This window comes from Mugil cephalus, chromosome 19, assembly GCF_022458985.1.
Source record: "Mugil cephalus isolate CIBA_MC_2020 chromosome 19, CIBA_Mcephalus_1.1, whole genome shotgun sequence".
NCBI lineage: Eukaryota > Metazoa > Chordata > Actinopteri > Mugiliformes > Mugilidae > Mugil > Mugil cephalus.
This window is the reverse complement of record NC_061788.1, coordinates 19,100,288-19,116,662: the sequence shown is the minus strand read 5'-3', so window position 1 is coordinate 19,116,662 and position 16,375 is coordinate 19,100,288. Positions and strand designations below refer to the sequence as shown.

At 41.8% G+C, this 16,375-nt stretch overlaps 1 protein-coding gene across 1 annotated transcript in view; it reads left to right on the top strand.

Annotated features, from left to right (window-relative positions):
• Nucleotides 1-2,838: 2,838 nt before the first annotated feature.
• si:ch211-196i2.1 (collagen alpha-1(I) chain) overlaps nt 2,839-16,375 on the top strand; it is a 95,888-nt gene continuing 82,351 nt past the window's right edge. Inside the window, exon 1 of the mRNA XM_047568935.1 lies at nt 2,839-3,239. Within this exon, the coding sequence (XP_047424891.1) occupies nt 3,113-3,239 (127 nt within the window). The 5' untranslated portion in view covers nt 2,839-3,112. The remainder of the gene's footprint in view (nt 3,240-16,375) is intronic.

Genomic DNA, 16,375 nt, shown 5'->3' with positions numbered 1-16,375 from the left:
ATTTTTTTTATTATTTTTTTAAACATACAGCTCAGTGTGTTTTCCTGGCATGTTAATGCACATGTAAAATATTTGCGAAGATTTTAACCCAAGTCTGATTGTTCCCTTTGTTTGTCTCATCATTGTGGAGTCTTTTTGATGGCTGTACCAGGATTTAGACCTTAAAGCGGTACGGTCTAATAGTAGGTTTGGTTTTCTTTGTCAAGGTAACAAGACATTTCTTGTGGTCTCATTGTAAGTTGCCATATTGGAGCAGAGACATGTGTCTCTACAGTAGATTTTTTATTTATTTATTTTTTTGAAAAAAAAAATCCTTCACGTGAGCAGGGCGTTGAGTTTTCCTCCTCCATTTTTTTTTTATGACTGCCCCCCCTCCCTCTGGACATGTCCTGTTTGCATGTTCTGAAAAGACGATGTGCATGTGGAAAAAATACAAAAAGAGTTTGCCGTCATTCAAGTCCATGATTTGTTCAGTTTCTCTCCTGGTTGTAATTTCCGATTATCTACACACACATTGTATCGGTTTCAGGTAAAGAAAAAATAAAATAGAATAAAACAAGCTTGAACAACGTTTTCGAACGGAACCACCAAAATGGAAACAAGGTTCTTTCTGAGAGAAAAGAAGAAAAGAGGTTCTGGAGTGGCTCAATCCTTCGCTGCCTGATCTGTTACTTGACTGTCTCTCACACAGTCGTTTGGGCTGTACCTATAGATTTTGTATGAATATAAGTCCTTGAATAAAGAGGTATGATTATGAACTTGTAGGTGTCTGGAGACTGAATGTGTTGTGAATGGGCGTCACGAAGACGAAGTGAGGAAGATCCCTCCTCTGGACCCCACACACGTGCAGCAGCAAGAGACTTCCAGGAGTTGAGGTATGACCTGAGTCTTCTTTCCACCAGGAAACAGCATGAGGTACAAAACACACATGTCACAAAGGAGAAGATCTGGATCCCAAATTTCTGATGTGAGGCACAGAGAGTCAGAGATGTACATGAAGGTCCAGGAGACACGGTGATGTTTGAAGAGATGCAGCAGTTTTTAAAGAGTTTATAATAATGTCAATGGCAGAATGACAGATTGCTACCACATGCAGTTAATAAATGAAGATGAAAACACACTTAACGATGAGATAAAAGGATAAATTTCAAGTTTGTTTCTAAAGTTCTCAGCCAAGGCCGACGTGATGACAGCAGGGAGGTTACTCACAGTTCATACAATCTGTTCATTCCAGCTTAAGTTCACACTTTCCAAACAAACAGCAATTTACTCAATTTTAGTTTATTCACATTTTAGTCTTAACAGTAGTTCAAATACTTCAAATGTTTGGCAGTGTTGGAGACAGGGCCTCTAATGGGGAAATGGCTTATTTTAATGTTGGAACACCTAAACTGACACATTTGACCATTTTTGTCATAAATGAAACCATAATATTCCAGAATGAATGATTTCATTGTGCCATGGCGGAGAGATTAAAAAAATGTAGTTATAATGGAAGTCAATGGGACATTTTTGTCCGCAGGTTGCAAGAGGATAGTAAATTTTAAATAGTAAACTTAGATGCTACACAAAAATAATGCAATCAAGTCAATAATTTAGATAGTCTTGGTCATACCCAAGACTGATCTGAAAAAAAAATAAAAATAAAAAAATGCCTCAGCCCCCAACGGCTAGTTTTAGTTAGTTTTACGTAAAATAACAAATTTTTCATGTTTTTTTTTTTTTTTTTTTGTAAAAACAACAGTGACTTCAAGTAATCAAATGTTATAATGTACAGGAGTCAAAATTCCTCAAAATGATTGAATTTTTGGTAGTTTTGTAAAGTGCTGAAGTGGTTTAAGAGCTTTATGCAGAAAAAATAAAAATCTGTTAAATGTTCATACCAGTTTTTGGACATGAATGTTTCTGTCCACTTAGGGTACAAGAGGGCGGTAAAGTTTTCAGTGTTCTGTCGGCCTATTAGAATGCATTTTATTTTTTTTTTTGTTTTATTTATTTATTTTTTGAATTTCAAAATTTGTGTGGAGATAGACTTAACACAGCCAAAATGGCAGCCAAGTGAAGTTTTCCCAAATGTTGTTGTCATTCTGCAACAGGCCTTAAATTCATCATGAATAGAGACCAAGGATACTGCTACACCTGTCTCAGCGGGCACCTACATCACTGCTTGATAAAAGCAGTTGGCTACTAACACAAAAATCCAAAAAAAAAAGTCTGATACCGTTCACGTGTCATGTGGTCACAGTCCCCAAGCGATGTTTTCAGGATGTGAGTTACGTACCTCCATAGCAGGGTCTCAGCCACAATTGCTTTGGTTTACACTTTTCAGGGACTCATGTAACTAAAGTTTTGTTTTCCCTTATGCTTTTCCAATTTCTCTGATGTCCTGATAAACCTGAATTCAACCTATTAATAGACATTTGGTTTATAATTATCACATTTGAGTGGACCCTAGTGTTCCACTCTATTATCAGAGTAATAACCTAATAAGAACAAGCACCACCTCATTTGGTCCACTTTGCATTTATTACAAGTGGTCCACTGTCTAGTTATTACCAGATTATCTGTATTATCTATTTGCTCGTGGCCTTGCTTGAATCCTGGACTCTACCTTTGTTTGGAACTTTATATGTGCATATTTTATTCAAGTAGACTATAATTTATTCCCTGGATTCTGCTGCTGGGCATGGTAGTGAGGACATGTCTTTCTTTTGTGCGTCTTCTTTTTAAGTCTATATAAGAAAAAGTTAAGTGCTAGACAGGCTCTGACACAAATTGGGCAGAGGCTCTGCGGGTTTTTAATTGGTCCGCATTAAAGGGAAGGGGGCGGGGCTTGCGTCGGCTCTTGCGGCGCCTTGGTGCTGAGATGCAGCCGCTGAGAGAAGAGGAGGAGAAGGAGGAGAGGATGAGAAGTCAGTCAGTCTCCATTCCACTCCTTAAAAACAGCTTCGAGCTTCAAGAGATAAAGTGCATTGAAGCAATGTCGCTCACTTTAAATTTTAATTAACTGGAGCTTATTTTTTGTTTTTGTTTTTTTACCCGCTTTTTTTTTCTTTATTTATTTGTTTGCACATGTTTAGCTCCGTATTGCAAATCCGAATACACAGAGAAGATGTTGCTGTGTTGGTTGATCAAATGGACAGTTTGCCTCCTCGGCCTCCCAGCGACGAGCAGCCTCTCACCTGACGATGCTCCAGTGGATTCCGGAGGGGAGTCCGGCTCCGGGATGCTGCAGCCAGGTAAGAGGCCAGCAGACACCTGTGGACGAAGAGATCAGCGGGGAATAATAATGATAGTTATAATAAAAACAGCAAGATGTTAGGTTATGGAAACTTGCTAAGTGAAAGCCTTCTGTGCATCAGTTTCATATCAAAAACTAAAGTTTGCTCGTGCGTGACACGTGTGTCCGTGACCAGTCATCAGCTGCAACGAGGAGTCCGAGCAGTTAGGAGTAAAAAGTGAAAGCCTTTTCTGTACGTTTAAATGCTGACAGCCTTTTATGGGCACGTGTTTAACACATGTGCAAATATCCGCGTTTCCTCTGTAAACTTCAGCCCCGAAGCTAAGTGAATTTCAGTTTTCAGTTTTCATCCTTAAACTGTTAATTCCTCTGATGCACCGACAACAAACCTGCATCCCCTCGTTGTTGAGGCATTTTTAAATGCAGCAGGAAAAGCAGCAGGCTGATGTATATGTATTAGTCAGCTTTTGTCACCTAGATCACATTACATCATTTGTTCAGTGCAGTTTGGATCCAGATGAAAACCTTCCACTTTTCATCAGCTGCTCCTCAGACACTCGCCAGCTTCTCTGTTACTTATTTATTTATTTATTTATTTATTTTCTTTCAAAAGCGTGTGGTCCGAAAGGATAACTCTATGTGGCCAAGCCTAAACTCTGACCGCAGTGAAAAAAAAAATAAGGCTGCAGCTGTTTTTCCCTGCAGGTCATTTACATTTAATTGTGTTCTTAAATTAGTCTAACAGCTCCTCCTAGAAGAAAGACACCAATTAAGAAGTGTTTTCAGAGCACGGATTCATTCAAAATAGAAGCCTTCTGATATTTATTCTGCATCAACACGTCTGAATCCCTTAAAGTCAGTGAAACGTTTCACACACTTTGCATCCATTCATTTTTTTATTACAGCTGCTCTCTGGCCTCTTTATGTGCACCTTTATTATTTATGCCAGTACTTAATCCTTCTAATGAAAGGCCAGACGCTAGCTCTGTAGACACCCACGACTCACGTCTTTTACGCGGCCCAAAAGGGACGTTTGGACTCGACGGATACATCATGCACACGAAATGTCTTTGGTTTGCCTAAAACACATGTGGAAACCCAAGCCAAAAGTCCTCCGCAGTTATTGAATCGCATGGAATGCTTTTACTGTGCCAAGCAGACTCGGTTAATCAAAACATCGTTTTCCACAACCAGCCCTGTTCTCTCATCAGCGTCTGGATCTTCTTTGCTTTGTCAGTGGGGTCGGTCCAGTGACAGCGGTGCACGCGCCGCGGGACAACATTGTATTTTTGACCCGCTCAGTCCGACGGAGACCTGTGGAGAGTGATCTTACATTGGAGCTCCGCCAGGAGCGAGAGTGTGTCGTGACTGGAATCCAGAGCGGCGCGCGTTGTTTGCTCTCTGGTTTTGTCACATTTTCTCGTCACAACTCAAACGGAGACGTCTGAGAGCAGGAACCCAGCCGGGAGGTTGGATTAGGCCGGTGAGGTGACACATAACTCCAGCGGCGCGTTGATTAAAGCCAGCCTGCTGAATGTTTTCGCTCTGTTACTGTACATGGCACAGATTTCCCTCACTGGGTACCACTGGACAGACCGATTACGTAATAATCTCCTAGTGTATACACTCTTCCAGTTTGCTGTTGAATCTCGCCTCGCGCCAGATGTTGCCGAATTTATTTGGGAATTTGTCATTTCTGCTTATACAATGAATCAACACCTGAGTACGAGATGGCACAAGATGTAAGTGGTAATAAGTTCTCCTGGAGCTAATTACCTAAAGCTGTTAGGGTGCTCACTTTGTTCATTTGCTATACATGCTACCCCAGCAGCGAAAACCAGGACGTTGAGGACACCCATCCCAGACCTGGACCGTGCACCCTCATCTCTGTTATTTAGAGATCACATTGTCCGCCTTTAAGATTAATTTCCACGTCGCCTTAATCTGATGAAAATCTTCAAACCGTTTGGCTGAAATATACAACATCCCGGGGACTTTCTTGGACCAGAGTCATCCACCCCGCCATCTCCAGCGAGTGTCAAGCACCTCTCGAGCTCTGGAGCGCGTTTCTCCATTTCCACTTACGCAAACATATTTGTCCAGTTTGGACTCGAAGATTAAACGATTCCCAGCGACTTGGGGGAAAAAAATCCACCCTCCAACACATTGTAACAATAAAACTGTAATGGCAGTTCAAGGGATAGGACAGAATAAACAGTAACCAGGGACCAGTTCAGCAAATATCCTCCGCTTGTTGTGTGTTCCCAAATAGTCTCTCACCTTCATATCGGAACCACATGTGACGGCAACAAATCACATGTACTGTACAACTCAGAGTTGATAAATAGCGTTCATTTACACAATTACTACTAACCCCTCAAAAAATTCCTATGTACATGATTTATGTCCCCTAAAAACTGTCATTGTCAACACTGCTTAGATTAGAGTGTACAGTGTTCACCTATGAGACTGGTGGTGCATAAATAACTCTGAACACACCTTTAATCTCATCTGACATGAGTCTGTGAATGTCCCCAGATAGCCCATACGTGTTAAAAGGATGATGATTTAGTTCAGAGACAGATGTGAACCTGAAAGGCAGAGTACCGCCCGAATGTTTTGCAAGTTGTAACCCAGCAGAAGTCTAAAGAGCTGAAAAATGAACATGGACGTCGAGGCTGGACGCCCAACTTTACAGTAGGAATCGAAATGTTTGTGGCCTAATGCGCGAATTGGTCTCTGTAGCTATTGTAATCACAACTACACAGCGTGTTATTTTGTGTACAACATACCCGTTTACGATGAAGCCCTGAAATTACAATTGTGGCCACGTTTAGTTCAGATTCATCACCTCTCAACCTCAGCTCCGCTCCGACTCCGCTTATTTGCCCATTTTTGAATCAGCCAGGACTTAGGCAGAGTCCAGAGCTTCAAAACCATTCTTGAAGAATTAGTAGTAGTGTTTTCTGGGCTTGTTCATACACAGTGTCATTCTCTGGAAACACAGATTTAATAAAGGTCATGTTCAGTGCAGGATGAAGCTCGGTGTTTTCCCCCAGCACCAAAATTTCACCTTTATACTCGACGCTAAAACATTTATTTTGGTAAACAGTTATTTCTGCAGATATTCATGCTCTCTAGATTAACTTTTCCGTTTTAGACTTATATTTTGTCCTACAGTGTTAACTCTTTGAGACCAAGAGGACCAATGACATAATAGCAGGATTGACGTGACATTTGTGAACACATTAATTCTTCCATGTGGACAGACCTTTATAATCCTGTTGATTTACCGTTTATTGACCGGAGTGTGGGCAACCCTCCACCTACCTACAGTATGTGTACTTTTGTTCTGCTTTACACCAATCCCGTTACTTCATGGACTCCACAGATAAAGCGAGAGACGTTAAGTTTTTCAAATGTGAAACTTGTTTCCTAGATGTAGTTCCTACAGTTCACAGAAAAGAGAAACCATGAATGAAGAAAGAGTTGTGCACCCACCCATAGCTCTACGGCGGCTTGAGTCGGGGTGTTCTGTCATCTCCAATCCATCCATTCATCTATCCCTCCATCCATCTATCCCTCCAGCCAGCTGCATCCAGCTGTGATGCTTCCATACGTCTTGAGTAGATTAGTGTAACCCCTGACCTCCTCTCAGATCCCTATCACTAAAGCGCAGTATGCAGAACAGCAGCTGGAAAAGGTTTTGTGATGCACAAAGGATTCATACTTGTGTCTGAGTGTCACCGTACTCGACAGCACCGCTCATCCACTCACTTAACGGCTATCCAAGGACTCGCTCACTCGCTCCAGGAGTAGAAATCGCTGACTAACCATCTTGACCTTCTGTGTGAGGGTGTCGGTGGAGGACCAGCAGTGGGGCACTCTGAGGAGACATCATTTAACAGACATGGTTTTAAATCTTTCAGTTTTTTTTTGTACCAAAATGTGGTTTAGGTAATCTGATTTAAAAAAACTGGCTGAAAGGGGGGCGTAAGAGATACGTTTGATCCAGCCTTTTGAACCCCAGCTGAAGAGATCCCACAAAGTTCCCCACTAGACTTCCATGTGGTAGTCAAGGGACTCCAGACTAGAGCTGTTATGACGACTGGTTTAACACTTCATTCATAATATTACTGTGTTGTAGTGAAGCGTTTCCTTTCGATGTTCAGCGTTCATGGTCCAAAGAGGATGAATCTCAATGTTTCACGATAGAATGGAGGATGACCATATCCTGGAACAGCTCGTCATCTGGAGGGTCACGGGGGGGCTGGAACCTATCCAAGCTGTCATTTGGTGAGAGCTAGGGTACACCCCCGGACAGGTCTCCAGTTTATCGCAGGGCTAAGACAGAGAGGCAGACAATCATTAGCTAATTTCATAAGAAATGTAATTATTTCGGGGAGAGTTTCTTCCGGTTTGTGTCATTGAAGACTTCCTTTAGAGGCTTCTTTAAAAGTTTCGCTAATCAGATGAGGTTACGCTAGAGGCTTGCATTTAATTTTTTTTCAACCACTTCCACTGGAGAATCATTGTCATTCAAGTTCATTTTGGTGCGCTTTTGTGGCATCAAGAAGCCCTTGAGTCAGGACACATCAAACGCTCCTCACCAGCCAGGTCCCTGGGACACTCATGCCCCTTCCAGCAGGTTGAGCTCATGATGTCATCGCCGACATAATGCCACATCCATAACCAGGCATCTGCATTCAATGAAACGCGATCTCGGGGCCTTAGTGCTTGGTGAGCCCCGATCTGGGGCCCATTAGCCAGCCTCTAACCACACAGAGGCCCACATGTGCTGTGGCGTGCGTTGCTCTGCACCCCACAGTCCACGCAGACTGGGTCATCGATCTGGTTCTGCTTGCGGAGCAGGTCACAGCTTGTGGTGTGCTCCGTGTGAACAAAGGCGGGTGGAGTGGGCTAGGTGCAAACCACATGTTGGACCAGAACCTCTTTCCTCGTCTGCAATCTCTTTTCCAGCCAACTGGAACCAGATGGCAGATGGAGTGGGTTGATCGTGTTCAGACAAAGTTCCTCAGATGTTCAGTGTTAGAGATGAAGTAAAGGAAGGGCTATTTATTCTCTTCTTTTTTATTTTTTTTTCTCTACCATGGACAGCATTACTTCGGTGATGACTCTGTAGTGTCAGTTCTCTGTGTGTCCCCCATTGCTTATCCACCACAAAGAGCCCGCACGATAAAAAGGCACAGATTTCCTTGGGAAGGGTAATGTAATGATGTAGTTGTTTTCCCAAACGGTTCCATTTTGTCTAAAATGCTGACACATAATTGTGTCCATTCTACGCGTTGCACTTGTTTAGCACGCAAACGTTAAACACCTGCGTTGTGGTTCAGACATAAAATGCTGATGACACTTCTTCTTTGTCCATAGTGCACTTGGTGTTACAGGTAGTACCAGCAGCAATGTTGCTTTTTATTTGCAGTGTGTCAGTTGACATTTTTACTTGTTGAGTTTCCTGTTAAAGTACAAAGAAGCTTTGGTGGTGATGGATTGCACATTATTATTTTCTTGGTTGTTTTTTACCATAGCACTGGCTACAGTGCAACAAACAACATGTCAACGCTTGGAATAATGTTTTTTTTTTGTTTGTTTTTTCGTAGAGCTTTTATGCACATGCTTTTGTGCATTGGACTTTGTAAGAAAAACTTCTTCTTTTCTGCAACGCCGTGCCAGTGTCTTAAAAAGTGAAACTAGATGTACAGAATAGGTAGTTGGTACCTTGTTGGAACTAATCCTCAATTAAAATGTAGGAAAAAAAATAAAACACATATATTGGTTAATGTAGTCTATCAGCAACATAACAAAGACTGATACAGTGGCAGGGAATTACTACTAGAATCTGCTGCTGCAGGTTTTTTTGTTTTTTATATATTTTTCTGTCTATTTTATTTTAGACAGAGCTTCATAGCAAGTTTCAAGTCATTCTTTTATCTGTTAAATGTAGAAATTCAATCATCCATTCAATCATCCACAAAGAAAAGACAGATCTAGACTAGCTAGTGGAACGTTTAGCAGCCAAAAAGTCATACTACAAGAAAAGCCTCCTAATAAATGCTTATAATGTTGGACGAGCAAATAAGCAACTGTTTAGTTAAAGGTTTTCTGAAAGGGATGATGCTATTGGTCACAACTTGTTTCTGCTGCCCTCAAGTGGCGAAACCCGTCAGTGATTGTAGGTGTATGCAAAGAAACGCCGGTGCCATGTTCTTTGTTTATTTAGCAGCTCTGCATTCATACATCTGTGTCTGGCAGATGGCGGCTGGGTGATTTGCTGTTTCGTCGTGTCACTCTGCTCTTTGTGCCAAAATAAACCGCACCGTCTTCCTGCCCCAAAACAATGATTATGAGCAGAGGGCTCAGTTACAGCACTTGGCATGCGTCTGGCTCATCCAACTGAAGTCTGGCACAGATGGGTGTCTAATAGCAGGGCCCGACTTTATTTGGCAACCATTCGCCCCGTGGGGCACTTTTAAACTATCATATTATTGTAATTCATCGTTAAAAAAAGTCCTGGTGGAGCCAGGAGGCCGGTTTTAACTGCCGCAGCTGTGACATGTGCAACCGCCTTAATACGGTTGTGTTCCACAAAATAGATGCCAGGTGATGCAATGTCGTCTTGTACCAGCGAGGCGCACGAAAAACTCACGCACGCTCGCTGCCTGTCCTTGCCACACACGCAACACACACCTTTTTGCCACATAAAAAAAAAAAAAAAACAACACAAACCCACTTGCAGGCAGTTATTGTGATGCCTCGGCTCTTTCATAGACTCCCCAACACAGACGCACTGTTCAGAAACCATCTGTATTTTCCTTGACCCCGTGTGACATCAGTAAGGTGCGCTGCATGGTAAAATAAACAGAGCGCTCTGTCAAACATGCCATTCATTCACTTTTTTCGGTTGACTCCAAAATGTTATTTCATGAGCTTTTCGGTACGCTAAAAACTAAAAAGCAAAGACACTGAGAAATGGCATTTCAATTTGTCCTCTATGCTTTTGTTAATTTTTAGGTCACTTACTTTGGCCATTATAATGAAGCAGTATGTCACCATTACAGCTGTTTATATGGATAATATATTTGTGGAATAAAAATATAGCCCCATGGTACAGTACAGTGACACAGTGATGTAATCAATTAATTAAAGGCCCAAAGACTCCTCTGAGGCCCACTGAGATTCCTCTATTCAGATGTTGGCATAATCAGCGACTTGCATGATTTGTGTAGAATATGTCACAACAGCGTATACATTCATCTTCAATTATGCCCCCACTGCCAGGTGCGCTGGAAACAACTTGGAAAAGCCCAGACCCCATCATCAAAAGTGTAGCAAGTCTTTAAACCTAGGCTTAATGAGATACACGCTGCGTAGAAGTGGAACAGGCTACCACTGCATCTCAGCAGAGAAGCTTTGAGACAACGGTGAGATGCAGATTTTGGTCAATCATGGCGATTTATTTATTTATTTATTTATTTATTTTCTGATTCTTGGTTGGTGTTCAGTGCCGGGGTGCGGTTTGTCTGCCATCAAGCACTCAACCAATATTTCATGGAACAGATGCACAGCAACGGTGGTTCCCAGCGTTAGTTACAAGTTTGTTTGTGCGTATATGGAGCTATAAAACGAAATGATTCCATTGGCGTTACAGCAGCAGATGAATGCTGCAGCTGCATTTCCAGTTAAAGTTAAATCGTACTCAGCATTTTCTTTGCTAATTAATGGCAGACTGTGAAAAAAAAACACCTTTCCTAATAAGGTCTACATGTTGGACCATACATGAAAATGTATGGTCCAACATGTTGAATTAACAAGTGGATTAAGCAACTACTTAAAAAATAACCGAGAGATGAATCCAAATAAATAACTGACTGATAAAATAGTTTGTAGCTGTCCCAGAGTTGTCTCTTGAGACCACTCTTGGGAGTGAACTGCTTGATAAACTGAACAGGTTGGTTTGAAGTGAAGGGCCCTCGGCGTGTTCATGAACGTATTGTGATGAACATGTGCAGATCCTTATCTTTATTGGTTTGGCTGAACTTGACTGAAGGACCTGAGGTGACAACTTTGTTATGACTAACAGAAGTAGAGCAGATCCTACAAGGGACAGCCTGAGGGAAAAGCTTCAAATTAGTTTTTTCTTTTTTCTTTCTTTTTTCTCTTTTTTTTCTCCTTTTTTCACCGTGGGTGAACCGTGCCCTAGCCGATCATCCGCTGTCTGTCACGAACTGTCCAGCCCGTTGCGTTTTTGTTTACTTTAATGTGATTGATTTGTTATGAGGTCCGCTCAGTTCAGCATGTCACCTTCACTGCTCACATTTTAGCCTGGACCGCTCAAGGTTTATCAGCCTTGGGGGATTTGCTTCTGGGGAACAAAATCTGGCTTTATTCAGCGCCTGCATGGCACAGTGCCACTCTAATCAAGTCAGTTCCTCCAAACACAGACATTCAAGCACCTTGTTTTTCTTTTTTTTCTTTTAGGTGTTGTGTAACAGAGTGTGTCCCTCCGTGTTTCTAAGCGTACGGGTTTATCTGTGTTTTTTAATCCAAAGAAGCAGTCGATAATCAGTGCCCCAGCCGCTACATACGTCAGTGTCCAAGTGATAAGCAAATCTGGAGCTCAGCGCAACACAATACCTGACACAAGATGCTCTGGTTTGAAAGATGAATGAAGTTATCTCCCTGCCGTGCCAGATGCGAAGCTTCAAAGCTTCGATAACAGGCAAAAGTGACTTCACTGGGACGGGGTTTCTTGCAGGGACCCCTTTTGTGTTATCGTCCAAATGATCGAAATGGAAAATTTTGGCATTCATCCTACTGTTCTACTCATTAGCTGTAGTGTAAATGTTCTTGAGTATGTGGCCAAAAAAACTAAACAAGCTATGAGCAATGTAAAGACAGAACACACGAGGCAGCTGCTTCGTTTGGCCCCAGGTCTGCGAGACACAAGATTGTTAATGTGCAGACTGACATGTTACAGATAACGACTCAGCCAGCTCCATTCCTGTCACATTTTTTGCAACCTTAAGTTACATATGGTACACATACAGCATATCTCATACTCTTACTTTTACAGACTCTGGTTCATCAGATACTGCTTGCTTGATAGCATAGGAGTGCCAATTTCCCCAGATGTAGGAAATGTACGTGTATCTAGGGCCTGTAAATCTTTATATACACTCCATGACATGCAAACGTCTAATGTTTACAGGCTGATGGTTTTTCAGTTCTCATACTTACGACATTAACCACCTTATCTTACTGTGCGTCAGATAGTGTCAGTGTCGGTGTCAGTCCACCGCAGGCTAAAGGTCCAAAGATTAGGCAACTCAATCATCTTATGTATGAAAAGGTATCGTCTGTTTCTACTGAATATCTTCGTGCACAGGGTTACGACAACAATGCAGGGGATTTAAATAAAAACAAACTGAGGACCAAATCCTCCAAGACAAAAGTTGGTTGTAAGTGATTTAAAACTGTTCACTGAGTCACAGCTATTTAAAATTGTGTCTGAAATACAAAAATACTGTGAGTGCTCAACAAGCAGAAATGTTTAGCACAGTGAACCCCACCCTTAGTTTGAGAAGTACTACCCCAAGAACAGGGGACGAAAAAGTGCCTCTGGAATTAAGTTTTAGTCGTTGGTCCATGAAGATGCACTGTCTACCTCCAAAAGTTCTTGTCACCTGTGAGAAGCTCCTGTCACGGAAACGTGGTATATGTGGTTTACATACAGAAAGGAAAGAATAAAATAATTAGTACATGAAATAAGTTGTTTTATAACTGGAATCCTACATGATATCTATGTAGTCCAGGTATGTAATCCATATTTCCTGAGTCAGGTCCACATGGCTCTTAATAAGATACATAGAACAACTTGGAACATTTCCTCCTGAATATGAGCCAACACGTCACAGAGATCATTCAGCAGTGTTTGCTCGCATGTCTGCATGGGTTGTACCAACCAAGCGGTTCTCGTTATATTTGCTGAAGATGATAATTTGCCGTTCATCTGTCAGTTGTGCTGAATAAACAGAGGTGGCCTCTCCGCAGGGCTTTTTTAGTGTTCTTCACTCCACCAGATATCTCACATGATGTCATTTTGCAGCCGAACCTAAATGGGAGTGTTTCTCAAACACGTGCCTTCATGGATAATAACCCTGAAATCCTCTGTCATCCATCATCATTAACATCATGTCACGTTGGGATCCCTCCCTCTATACAACACCCACTTGTCAGAGTCTTGCCCGCACAGTTGCGTGCTTGTGCATCATGTTACTATCCGACAATGCTGTCTTGCAGTTTATATGTAAGAAAAGAAAAAGAAGAAGCTAGGATTCTGAAAGAGCCTGAACGCAGGGATATCTGTTATGGGCCTTTATGTGTTTCATACAGTATGACAAGAAGTGGAGAGCAAAGCAAAATATGGCAAATGAATCAGCGTTTTTGCAGTTTGCTGGAGCAGATCATGATTTTTGAGAATGTTACCTTAGACTCTGGGTCCTAGGATGGACAAATAAACCTCTTAACATACTCATCAAATAGTTTATCTGTCTTCACTCCTGATGTTACATGTCTTAGTGTTCATGCTTTATACAACACTGGACCATCCACTCAGCTTTAAAAGCCAGCGGCATGGGGCATCACACTGACAAATTATTTACAAAGAATGTTGAATGTTGCAGACATATTGTGGGCAGAGAACCCTTATGTTTTTCATTCCAATACTCACATTTGTTTCTCCTTCCTGTCGGGACCTTTTACCTCAGGTCAGTGTCCACATGAGGCGCATCCTCCAAGTGGATCCTAACATTTTCTTCCCTGAGGGCAGAAATTATGCAGCCTGTTGTCCACTGAATCATTGTCATAGCCCCTCTCCAAGCAGTACTCTAAATGAAGAGAAGATATACTTAAACATATTAAAAATACTTAGTAATGAACTCTTTATCTCATTCTTAAAGAAAGATTAATGATTAACTAGCTGCTGGAAAACTCACACCTTGTGTATTGTACCTGAAGCAGCCACTGGTCATGTGTTTACCTGTAAAACCTTTGTCTTTTCTTCCCAGATTGGACTAGATGTTCTGTTGGCACACCGTGGAGCACTGGTGATGACTTTGAGCCGCACTGTGTGCTAAACTCATCATCTTGTGATGCGACTATGAATTAATCAGGAGAAATAAAAATCCAGTCGGTATTCCCCTCTCCTTTGTTTCCCAGGTTGAAACCTAAGTTACATAAACGTTGATCTGAAATCTGCTGTTCAGAAATGCTGAAACACAAGTGTCTTTTGCAGCTGTATAATACAGTTGCACTTGTTTACTGTCTAAGTTTTGCGAGCGTAGCCCTGTTCTCATGACCCGGCCATGTTCCCATCTCTGTTGATTAAGTGAGAGTGACGTAATCAACTGCGGTTCATGCCGCTGACAGACATGAGGAGAAAACCACCGGTATCTATGTCGCTGGCGCCTTCACTCACAGACAAATACCTCTCAGGATGTCTGGGCATGATTGTTGTTACCATGTTGCAGGCCTCGGATTTGTTGTAGATTGAGGTTCCACCAGTCTATGCAAAAAAGGTTTTTTGAAAATCATAAAAGTGTAAATAACATCCAGTTGTTTGATTTTCTGTGAACACTATTCACTGATGTGGTTATCTGGTTTGTTCTGACATAGATTTGCTTCAATTCTCCTCTAATGGTGAAGACCTTTAAATGGTTTTTGGTTTGCTGGAGACATGAAGAGCAACCAGCTCACCTGCACTTCTGCTGTCAGGATTCATACGAGGCGTTGGAAAAGGGAAGTCTTGTAAAAATCTTTTACTGGAGGTTTTTACAAGGCCTTTAATGGCTTTGTCAATGTAACTATGGTGTTTTCTTACCCCATCCACCTTTGCCGGCACGAAAGCGACGACCCTAACAAGACAGGGCAGCGGTTATGACAGCAGTGAAGACTTTGGAGGTCAGAAGGCCAAACTTTATCATTTTTAAATGTTTATTTAACTGTAATTACCCAAGAAACGGGACATTCTTGACAACTTTATACTGTAGTAATCACAGTAAAGTGATGGTCATTGCAACGATGTTGGTTTGCAAGGTGCAGGTTATTAGAAAATCTGTTTTCATCCATTAGTTTCCCAACTATGTATAAATTTGCCCTGTAAGGCAGTCTGTTATGACAAGTGTTGCTGCAATTTGGAAATTTGCACACACAAACCATTTGATATTTTTTTATTTTTATATTTTAGATCTTTTGGGTAAAATTTCCCATTCGCTAACTCACGTGTTTACAATGTCGTCTTCCCGCAACAACTCTCTTGTCAACTAAATAACAGCTATCACTGTTACACTTTTATTGGTCAATATTGGACCAATTCCAAATATTCACAGTTCTCTGTTATTTATTTGGATCCAAAAGAAATGGAGAACATGACCAGGGAAGAACTGAGTTTTCCAAATGCCAATTAGAAATTAAAAGCTGTGCTAATGATTCTGTGTGACTGTACTCAGTCAAAGCTACATCAGCAAAACTCAATCAGCGAAACACAACATTCAACAATAGAAACGTCATCATCCCCATGTCAGTCCATCGTCCATTAGTAACTATTGAGACACTTCACTCTGAAACACAGGTCTTCAACGCGGACAATGGTCCTCCAAAGTCATGAAGATGAATTCTCCAGAAACTGTGAATGTACAAAATGGAGCAGACGCTGAGATATTTCCCTGAATGAATGAAAACATACGTGTGTTTGACGTGTCAATCCGTCCAGTAGTTGCTGAGATATTCTGGTCTGGAAACAAAGTGATGGATTGACTGACGTGGCCACGACGCTGAAAGCTGAGAACTGTGAACTTAAATAAGGAACATTGCTGGGGATGAGAGTTATTGTCTGACAGCAGAGCCACCAGTGCCTGACACAAAACAAGTCTGTTGGCTAAATGTTAACCTTCAGTCCTCAGTGTTTTAGATGGTGTTTGAGACAGACGCAACACAGCAGACATGTAGGGCTGTTAGCAGAGAGGTGACAGCAGCAGCGTTATGTGGCGCTGTGCCTGGGCTGTGGTGGAGGTTCCCATCCACTGACTGACAGGCCTGGATCCTATTTAATTTGTC